The 10343-nt window shown below is 62.5% G+C and overlaps 1 protein-coding gene across 1 annotated transcript; it reads right to left on the bottom strand.

Annotated features, from left to right (window-relative positions):
- Positions 1 to 1755: 1755 nt before the first annotated feature.
- On the bottom strand, positions 1756 to 9917 carry MAP3K6 (mitogen-activated protein kinase kinase kinase 6). The gene is given in 29 exon segments (XM_031556784.1): positions 1756 to 1934; positions 2017 to 2093; positions 2180 to 2260; positions 2263 to 2431; positions 2516 to 2624; positions 2722 to 2827; positions 4086 to 4271; positions 4345 to 4498; positions 4873 to 5020; positions 5095 to 5275; positions 5356 to 5513; positions 5594 to 5699; positions 5786 to 5922; positions 6001 to 6128; positions 6201 to 6334; positions 6405 to 6483; positions 6666 to 6761; positions 6852 to 6901; positions 6976 to 7083; positions 7153 to 7211; positions 7214 to 7302; positions 7401 to 7560; positions 7646 to 7758; positions 8041 to 8211; positions 8279 to 8385; positions 8503 to 8671; positions 8769 to 8953; positions 9267 to 9290; positions 9780 to 9917. Coding segments are annotated over 29 exon segments (3432 nt in total). The 5' UTR covers positions 9840 to 9917; the 3' UTR covers positions 1756 to 1846.
- Positions 9918 to 10343: the final 426 nt, after the last annotated feature.

Raw genomic sequence — 10343 nt, forward strand, 5'->3', positions numbered from 1 at the left:
TATGAGGAGTCTGGGGGGGAGATATGAGGCTCTGTGGGTGTCTGTTCGGGTTCTGGGGGGTGCTATGGGGTCCTGATGGGGGACTATGGGGAGCTATGGGGGTCTATGAGGAGTCTGGCAGGGGGAGATATGGGGCTCTGTGGGTGCCTGTTCGGGTCCTGGGGGGTTCTATGGGGTCCTGATGGGGGTCTATGGGGAGTTACGGGGATCTATGAGGAGTCTGGCAGGGGGAGATATGAGGCTCTAGGGGTGTCTGTTAGGGTTCTGGGGGCTTCTATGGGGTCCTGAGGGTGGGCTATGGGGAGTTATGGGATCTATGAGGAGTCTGGGAGGGAGATATGAGGCTCTAAGGGTGTCTGTTAGGGTTCTGGGGGCTTCTATGGGGTCCTGAGGGGGGTCTATGGGGAGTTATGGGGGTCTATGAGGAGTCTGGGGGGGAGATATGGGGCTCTGTGGGTGCCTGTTCGGGTCCTGGGGGGTGCTATGGGGTCCTGAGGGGGGTCTATGGGGAGTTATGGGGATCTATGAGGAGTCTGGGGGGGAGATATGAGGCTCTAGGGGTGTCTGTTAGGGTTCTGGGGGGTTCTATGGGGTCCTGAGGGGGTCTATGGGGAGTTATGGGGGTCTATGAGGAGTCTGGGGGGGAGATATGGGTGGCTATAGGGATCCTAGAGGGTGTTCTGTGGGGGTTCTGGAGGGGAATATAGGGGGATATGGAGTTTTAGAGGGGAAATACAGGGAGATATGGGGCTCCGTGGTGTTTTTTTGGGTCATAGGGAGTTCTATGGGGTCCTGAGGAGAGCCTATGGGGAGTTATAGGGTTCTGTGGGGTTTCTGGAGGGAAGTATAGGGAAATATGGGACTCTATGGGTGTCTGTTGGGGTTCTATGTGGTTCTATCGGGTCCTGGGTGGATCTATGGGGAGGTATAGGAGGCTATGAGGAGTCTGGGGAGAAATATGGAGAGATATGGGGTTATAGGGGTGTCTGTTAGGGTCCTGGGGAGTTCTGTGGGGTCCTGAGGGGGGTCTATGGGGAATTATGGGGGTCTATGAGGAGTCTGGGGGAGAGATATGGGGAGATGTGGGTGGCTATGAGGATCCTAGGGGGGATTCTTTGGTGGATCTGGAGGGGAATATAGGAGAATATGGGGCTCAGTGGGTGTTTATTTGGGTCCTAGGGGGTTCTATAGGATCCTGAGGGGAGTCTATGGGGAGTTATAGGGGTCCATGAGGAGTCTAGGAGGCAGATATGGGCTCTGCAGGTGTCTGTTAGGGTCCTGGGGAGTTCTACAGGGGTTCTGCAGGGGAATATTGGGAGTTATGGGGTTTCTGAGGGGAAATATGGGACTCTATTGGTGTCTGTTGGGATCATAGGGGGTTCTATGGGGTCCTGAGGGGATCTGTGGGGAGTTACGGGGCTTCTGGGGGGAGTAAGGGCACCTCCATCCCCCCGACCCCGAGGCACTTCTCCAATTTGGGGTCTGTGGGGCCGCGGTTCGGTGGGCACCGGGGGGCCTTTCCAACGCCCTTCCCGGCCCCATAACCCAGCGGGGTCTCCTCCCCCACCCCCCGCAGGGAGCAGCTACGGGCTGCCCGTGGGCTGGATGGACTCGACGGCGGAGGAGCGGGCGCTGTGGGGCCGAGTGCTGCGGGATTCCGGGCGCTGGGTGGAAGCTCTGCTACCGCTGCGCACCGACCTGGTGCCCCGCACCGCACCGTGAGACCCCGGGATGGAAATGGGGGGTGGGAGGGCGGGGGTCGGGATGTGCCCCGCCCGTATGGGGCTGTGCCCACGCTGTCCCTGGGGCTGCAATGAAGCACGGCACGCTCTCTCCTGGATGCTGTTTATTGCTCCGACGGTCGCGTCCCTCCGTGGCGGTGATCCCTGCGGTGCTGCACGATGGCTGCCCACAGGCGGTACGCCGAGCCGCGCCTGTTGAGGAGCGGATATGGGGCTGGAGGGGGGGCACGGGGATGTGTCGCGCCGTGTCCCACCCCCCGACCCCCGTGGGCACCTCATCCCGGTGTAGAAGAGGTCGTCGCGGGTGGCGCTGCCCAGCAGGTCCCGCAGGGTGTAGCCGTGCGCCAGGAGCTGTGGGAGGCGGCGGTGAGGTGGCACGGCCCCACGGCATCGGTGGGGTGCAGCCCCGAGGGGCTCCGTGTGCCTGTGGGTCTCACCGTGGCTGTGGTGCTTGGGTCCGTGCCGTGCTGCTGCAGCCACTCCAGGAGCAGCGGATCAGCCCGGGCCCGGGGCTGCTGCACTCAGGGCACGAGGCTGAGAGTCTCTGCCCCACGGCGGTGTCCCCCCCGGGGTGTCCCTGCTCACCACGGTGTGGGGGGAGAGTGGGCTGTGTGATGTCCACCGAGCAAAGCGCCCGCCGTGCCAACCGCTGCCACTCCTGCTCCTTCTCAGCCAGCTGTCGGAGCAGCCTGGAGGGCAGCAGGGATGGGGGCTGGCATCGGGGGGCACACAGTGCTGCCCCATCCCTGCGCCCCGCGGACGCCCGGTCCCACCTGCCCGTCTGTGCGCGGAGGCGGCGGAGCTGTGCCAGCAGCACCGAGCATTCCTGGCTGGCACTGCTCTCTGCGGGGCCATCGCCCTCGGAGCCGTCCTCCTGCAGCTCTGTGGGCACACGGAGCAAAGCGTGCGGCACGGCCCACCCCACAGCCATCCCCCGGGGGCTCAAGCCGTGTCCCGGCCACCCCCCGGTGCCACCCACCTGTTAGCAGCACGGCCAGAGCTGCCTGCACTGCCTGGCTGATGGCAGCATCCAGAGCAAACACCCAGTGAGGCCTGATGTGGTGCTGGCGCAACAACCGTGTCACCTGGGGGGGCATGGATGGGCTGGAGTGTCGCCATGTGCAAGCAACACTGTGCCAAAGCAACACCATGTAGGAACAACACTGTGCCAAAGCAACACTGTGCCAGAGCAACACTGTGCCAAAGCAACACCATGTTGGAGCAACACTGTGCCAAAGCAACACCATGTTGGAGCAACACTGTGCCAAAGCAACACCGTACCAGAGCAACACTGTGCCAAAGCAACACTGTGCCAAAGCAACACCATGTAGGAACAACACTGTGCCAAAGCAACACCATGCCAGAGCAACATTGTGCCAAAGCAACACCGTGCCAGAGCAACACTGTGCCAAAGCAACACCATGTAGGAACAACACTGTGCCAAAGCAACACCATGTTGGAACAACACCATGCCAGAGCAACACCATGTTGGAACAACACCATGCCAGAGCAACACTGTGCCAAAGCAACACCATGTAGGAACAACACTGTGCCAAAGCAACACCATGTAGGAACAACACTGTGCCAGAGAAACACTGTGCCAAAGCAACACCATGCTGGAGCAACACCGTGTTGGAGCAACACTGTGCCAAAGCAACACTGTGCCAGAGCAACACCATGTAGGAACAACACTGTGCCAGAGCAACACTGTGCCAGAGCAACACTGTGCCAAAGCAACACCATGTAGGAACAACAGTGTGCCAGAGCAACACCGTGTTGGAGCAACACAGTGCCAAAGCAACACCGTGCCAGAGCAACACTGTGCCAAAGCAACACTATGTTGGAGCAACACCATGTAGAAGCAACACAGTCCCAGAGTAACACTGTGCCAGAGCAACATCATGTCAGAGCAATGCCATGTAGGAGCAACACCGTGCCGGAGCAATATTGTGCCCGAGCAACACCATGCTAGAAGAACACCATGTTGGTGCGACACTGCGGGAGTGTCACTGTGCCTGAGCAAAACTGTGCCAGAATGACACCGTGCCAGAGCAACACCAGGTTGGAACAACACTGCGCTTGAGTAATGCTGTGCCAGAATGACACCGTGCTAGGATGTCACTGTGCCAGAGCATCACTGTGCTGGAGCAACACCATGTTGAAGCAAATCTGTGCCAGAGTGTCACCATGCCAGAGCATCACTGTGCCAGAATAACACCATGTCAGAACAATACTGTGCTAGAGTGTCACTGTGCCACAGTATCACCAAGCCAGAGCACCACTGAGCCGGAACAACACCATGCAGGAGCAGCCCCATCCCCACACCGTATCCCAGGCGCTCACCACAGCCTGGAAGTGGAGCAGCGGTGCCTGCAGTTGCTGCACACCGATCCCATCCTCCCTCAGCCGTGCCTGCAGCTGCAGGAGGTCGCGGCGCAGCCGGGGCTGCTGGGGGCTCTGGATGTAGCTCTGCAGGCAGCTCAGCAGCTGGGCGATGTGCTCCGAGCTCAGCCTTGGTCCCACCGCGCTCTGCGTGGGCGAGAAAAGCCCTGAGATGGGCTCCATCCCATCCCCACTGCGTGCTGCCTGCCCCACATCCCACCTGGCTCTCCTGCAGGGCAGCAGTGATGCCCGGTGCCTCGGCTCTGAGGATGCACAGCAGGGTGGTGCGGTGCTGGATGTCCTTCTGCAGCACGAAGCTGTCCCCGCTCTCCTCGGGTGAGGATGAGCGCTGGGTGAGGTCGGAGCCGATGCTGCTGTGGGGCAGTGTGGGGCACGGTGGGTCGGGGCTGCCCGTGGCACACGTGGCATCGCGGAGCCCTGTTGATACCCTGGGAAGCCACCCAAGCCATTTCCAGCACAGGGGGGGATGGGGGAATGGCTGAAGGCGACAGGAGCCACACCAGCTCGGCCTTCCCCAAAGCACTGGAGCTGTTTCGGGGTTACAGGGGGATCAGCACAGGGGGTGTCGAGCACCGCATCAGTGAGCCAGCAGCATTTTGTGCCCCCACAGTCTGTAACAAGGGACAGCTGTGCCACCAGCACTGTGCGGGGGCATCTGAGGGCCACTCACCAGTGGGAGACCAAAATCCAACCCCGTGGGACCCTGGGATGCCACCACCCCACATACCTGTGGCCTGGAGCTGCCTCACCGTGGCGGTGTGGGAGCGGGGTGCTGCCCGTGGTGCCCCCCTCCCCAACCCCAATGGCAGGACATCCCTCAGTGCCGTCGGTCCCCACCGCGTCCCCATCGCGGCGCTCCCAGCGAGGTGAACCACCTGCCAGGGAGAGGATGGAGAGGGGAAGGTCAGAGGGCAGCCGTGCTGGAACCCCCCAGCCCCCCCCAGCTCACCCCTCGCTGTGGGCTCCCTCTGGCTGCGGGCACGCCTGGCACCAGCCAGGAACGGGTCCTGCAGCAACGCAGATGCTGTCGCCCGCATGGCTGGGTCAGCCTCAAAGCAGCGCAGGATGAAAGCCTTGGCCTCGTCCGACATGGAGCCGGGCACCTCCGGGTGAGCCTTGAACATGCCCACCTGCAGGACGGGCTGCACTGGGACCGGCCACCCCAGGGAGGGCACTTCAGGGTCCCTGCCAACCCCCAACCTGTGGGTACCTTGAACATTGCTGCCTGGGGGCTGCCCAGCTCATAGAAGGGTGGTCTGCCCGTGGCCATCTCGATGACGGTGCAGCCCAAGGACCAGATATCTGCTGGCTTCCCGTAGCCCCACGGCCCTTGGTCGATGATTTCGGGGGCCATGTACTGCAGGGTGCCTGGAGGAGGTGGTGGGAGGAATGAAGCCCACCATGATGCCCCACAGCCCCTCTCCCCCTCCCCCCAAGGCTGCCCCTACCCGTGAAGCTGCCAGCACTGGGGCTGATGCCCGCCAGCCTCTTGGAGGTGCCGAAGTCGGAGATCTTCAGCACGCCGCTGTATGTGTTGATGAGGACGTTGTCACCCTGGAACCCCAAAATAAAGCCCCACAGCCTCGAGCCGTGCATCCCCCAAGTGGGGCTGGGCACGGAGGGCAGCCCCCACCCCCCACCTTGATGTCCCGATGCACGATGTGGTTGTCGTGGAGGTAACTGAGCCCATTGAGGATCTGGCGGGTGTAGAAGATGATGGTGGGCTCGTTGTCCTTCAGGGGACCCCACTTGGAGCGCAGCAGGGATGAGAGGCTCCCTGGGGAGGGGGCAGAACCCACATTCACCCTGTGGGTCCCCAACTGCCCCCCACCCCCAGCCTCGCAGTGCTGCCCACCTCCTGGCACCTCCTCCATGAAGATCTTGATGAAGCCGTCCTGGCTGATGGAGCCCAGGTACCGCACGATGTTCCTGTGCCGCAGGCGCTTGTGCAAGGCCAGCTCCTCGTGCAAGGGCTGTGAGAAGCTGCACGGTGGGCAGCAGAGTGATGAGCAGCACAGAGACCCCCACCCCCCACCCCGGCACCGTTGGACCCACCGGCTGTCCCGTTCTGGGATCTCCTTGATGGCGATCCTCACTTGGGTGCCGAGGCAGCGCCCGGCGTAGACGACCCCATAAGTGCCCCTGCCCAGGACCACGCGCTCACCCGACTCGGTGCACTCATAGCTGTACTGCAGGGGGGGACGTGGGGTGGCAGCCGGACCGCCCGGTGCCCCGTGCCACCCGCTGTGCCCCCCTCACCTCCAGGATGGGCTGCGTGCTGCTGGGCAGCTCCTCTCCGCCCTGCTCTGCCAGGAAGGATTGGACCCGCTCACAGAACCTGTGTGTGGAGAGGGGATGGTGCTGAGTCCCAGAGATACCACCGACCCCCCCACTGGCACAAGGGCTGAAGCCACTTTGGTTTGTGCCCTTTCCTCCCTAAGACACAATCTGCTGCTCCCATGGGGGGTGTTTGGGGGTCCTCCCCAGAAGCAGCATGGGGTCCCCGTGCCCCTTGCTCACCACTGGCAGTGCTGCTGGGAGGGGAAGTACAGCTGGAAGTCCTCCTCTGTGTGTATCACGTAGAGAAAGCAGCCCCGCTCGTCGCTCTTGCAGATGCTGTGAGGAAAAGACCCCCCCATCACCCCCCCGTAAGCAGTGGGGCTGGGATGCAGCCCCCAGGGCAGGGGGAATTGGGGACACTGTCACCTGACGCCCCGGATGGCTGCAGGTGGGAACTTCCAGCTCGACACTGCTTTCTGCAGGAAGGAGGAGAAGGGGTGGGTGGGAGACAGCCAGGAGGACACCCCCAGGACCCCAAACCCAGCCCTACCTCCTCCGTGGGGCACACGAGGGTGAGCATCACAGCGGGCTCCTCCGCTGCACTGCGCACCGCCAGCCGTGCCGGCTGCAGCACCTTGCCGTGCTCCAGGACGAGGACCTGCAGCCACCACACACGGTCACCCCGTGTCCCCCCACCTGTCCCAGGGTCCCCAGGGCTGCTCCCCACCGGGCAGCGCGGCTCAGGCACGAAGGGCTGGCAGGAGATGAGGAGGAAGCCCAGCCAGAGTCAGCCAGCTCCTGCCGGGCGGATGGCACCGCTGGGCTCTCCTGGAAGTGTTTGTAGAGCAGGAACGTCTCCATGACGGACACCAGGTACCTGCGTGGCAGGCATTGCAGGTGGGGACGTCCCACGGTCCGTACAGATGCAGAGGGTGACTGTGGGTGGGTGTGCACAGCCGTCCCCCCGGCGCTCACCATCCCGGCGCGTTGAGCTTGTAGAGCTTCTCGGAGGCCTGGATGACTTTGCCCAGGTCGTTGGCCAAGATTCCGGCCCCCAGGCAGAAGCCCACGTCCCAGTAGTGCCGCAGCTCCTCCGGGCTGCCCTTACGGCCCTGCAGGCAGCTCAGCTTCACGCCTGGATGTGAGATTGTGACCCATCAGGGATCAGCCCCCCGATGGCAGCAGCCCCCTGCAGGGTCCCAGCGCAGGACGGGGCGCACCGATCTGCTGCAGCCGCAGCGATGTGTCGAAGCGATGGCCGGAGGCGACGAGGAGGACGGCAGCGTTGATGCCCGCGTGGAGGCTGGGCTCCAGCTCAAAGGCTTTGCTGTACCTGAGCAGAAGGCATCGTCCCAGTGGGGTGATGGGGACAGCAAAACCCAGGCAAACCCTTCCGTGTGACATGGGGCTCCCGAGAGAATGGTAGAACAGTGAGGGTTGGAAAAGATCTCTAAGATCTCCCGGTCACTGTGCACTGACCGTGTGCAAGGGGAGGGAGAACCGAGGCCCTGCAGGAGCTGGCTTCTGCCCTGCTGGGGGGGATCTGAATGGGAACCTACACACACCCCACGGGGTCCCGGCCCTGGGTGCATCCCCAGCTCCATCCCAGCCTCACCAGTACAGCGCTCGGTCCCGCATCTCCGTGTCAGTGAGGCCAGAGCTGATGAACATGTCTTTGTAGATGCGGCCACAGAGGCAGAGCAGGTCGGGTGCCGCCGTGTCCCGGTGCTGCACGGCAGGCAGCAGCACTGACAGAGCCTTCTCACGGTCTCCAGCACGGTTACGCCTGCGTATGGTGCTCAGCAACAGGGCCACGGCCCCCTGCCCCATGGGGACACCAGACCACCACTCACCGACTGAGGGCAAAGGCGTAATGGAAGCGAACGTTGGGCTGCTCGGCCACGTCGCAGGTAGGCAGGGAGTGCAGGGTGTCCACCAGAGAGATGATGGAGTCGTAATCCTGCTGGGACGTCTCCAAAGGCTGAGCCAGGATGAACCTCCTCGGTTCATCCACGGTTTGGGGGCAGTGGGGCCAATGGGGGATGACGAGGAGCGGGGACGGCGACGCGGTGCCCACCTGCGCATCACGGTAGGACAGCAGCAGGCTGACCACGATGTCCAGGCTGAGCAGCTCCACGCTGTCCAGGCGCTGCTGGATGCTCCTCAGCTCACGGCTCAGCTGCTCGCCCCGGAACAGCTCCCGCACCCGGCGGATGTCACGTCGGAGGGTCTCCCGAAAATAACCGCTGTAGGGGGCAGAGATGTGGGGCTGAGCGGTGCTATGGCACGTGGCTGGCTGCCCTCCTCTGAGTGCACCACCCACACGGGGGTGGGTGGCGGTACCAGGAGTTGGTGGGGATGGCCTCCAGCAGCCGGATGAGCCGTGCTGTCAGTGGGGTGAAGGGCTCTGCGTCGCAGCTGGGCTGGGGGAGCTCAGTGGGGCACGGCTCAGTGCTGTTCTCACAGCACAGCACCTCTCCGTGGGCCGTCACCGTGTAGGGGATGAAGGTGTAACTGCCACACAGGTCCTGGATGGGGTGGGGGGAGACAGGACTGAGTGGCAACGCCGTCCCTGTTCACTCTCCACCCCCCATAATTTGGGTTTTGGGCCCCACTGCCATCATTACGCTCCAGAGTGAACGGTCCCGTTGGTTTTCTGGGGTTGCTCCCAAACCATCCTTGAGCTTCCTTGTGCTGCTCTGAGCCACCCCTCCCCATAACTCAGCATCTGGGGTTGGGGGTCTCGCTCCCCACATGCGCTGCGCACCCCTCTGAGGCTGGGGGAGCTCAATGCCCCCCCCCACGCATTATGGCAGCAGTGAGAGCAGCAGAGAACCGTACCGAGTTCTTCTGGCAGATGTCCTCCTGGAGAGGGAGGGAGGGAGGAAGGGAGGGAGAGAGGAGGGACTTAATGAGGAGTTCTGGCACAAAAGAAATCAGCTGATCTCAGGATCCGGGGTCAAAGTCACCCGGAGATGGCCCCAATCCCAGGCAGGGCCACAGACAGCCCTTCCACCCCACCCTGTGAAAAAGGGGCTCTGAACGGGTGCCCTTGTGCTCCCTCGTGTCACAGTGACATTTGGGGACAATTTAGATGCACTCCCCTCCACATTTCTTCCCAGCAGCCCTCCCGCTGGTCCCATTGGTTTGGTGTTTCCCAGGAAAGCAAGCTGAATTTTCCTGGATTTGGGCTCTGGGACACACGGGGATCACCCCCTCCTCATCCCCTTTGGGCACCAGGTGGGAGCAACCATGGGAACCCATGCGGGCTCAGGGTGGGGATGGATGGTGATAGAACTGAGATGCTCCCCCCCCAAGCCCCCACCCAGGTATTTCTCAGTGGTCCCCGCTCACCTGCAGGGCCCGCAGGGCAGGCAGCACAGTGTGGCAGCAGAGCAGCACGTTGTGGGACATATCGAAACTCTCACGGACCCCCAGGTGGTAGAAGAGCGAGGGCTGGCAGACGGCATCGCTCAGCTCCACCACGGCCACATCTGTACGAACCACAGAACCACAGAACGGCCAGGGTTGGAAGGGGCCTCAAGGATCACAAAGCTCCAACCCCCCGCCACATGCAGGGCCACCAACCTCCACCTTTAACACCAGCCCAGGCTGCCCAGGGCCCCATCCAACCTGGCCTTGAACACCTCCAGGGATGGACGGGGCTTCCACAGCCTCTCTGGGCAGCTGTTCCAGCACCTCCCCACTCTCTCTGTCAAGAACTTCCCCCTGACATCCAACCTCAATCTCCCCTCCCTCCACTTCAAACCATTTCCCCTTGTCCTGCTGTTATCTCTCCTTTCCAAGAGCTGATTCCCCTCCTGTCTGTAGGCTCCCTTTAGGTACTGAAGGCTGCACTGAGGTCACCCCCAGCCTTCTTTTCTCCAGGCTGAACAAGCCCAGCTCCCTCAGCCTGTC

The sequence above is a fragment of the Meleagris gallopavo genome, chromosome 25 (genome assembly GCF_000146605.3).
Source record: "Meleagris gallopavo isolate NT-WF06-2002-E0010 breed Aviagen turkey brand Nicholas breeding stock chromosome 25, Turkey_5.1, whole genome shotgun sequence".
In the NCBI taxonomy this organism is placed as follows: domain Eukaryota; kingdom Metazoa; phylum Chordata; class Aves; order Galliformes; family Phasianidae; genus Meleagris; species Meleagris gallopavo.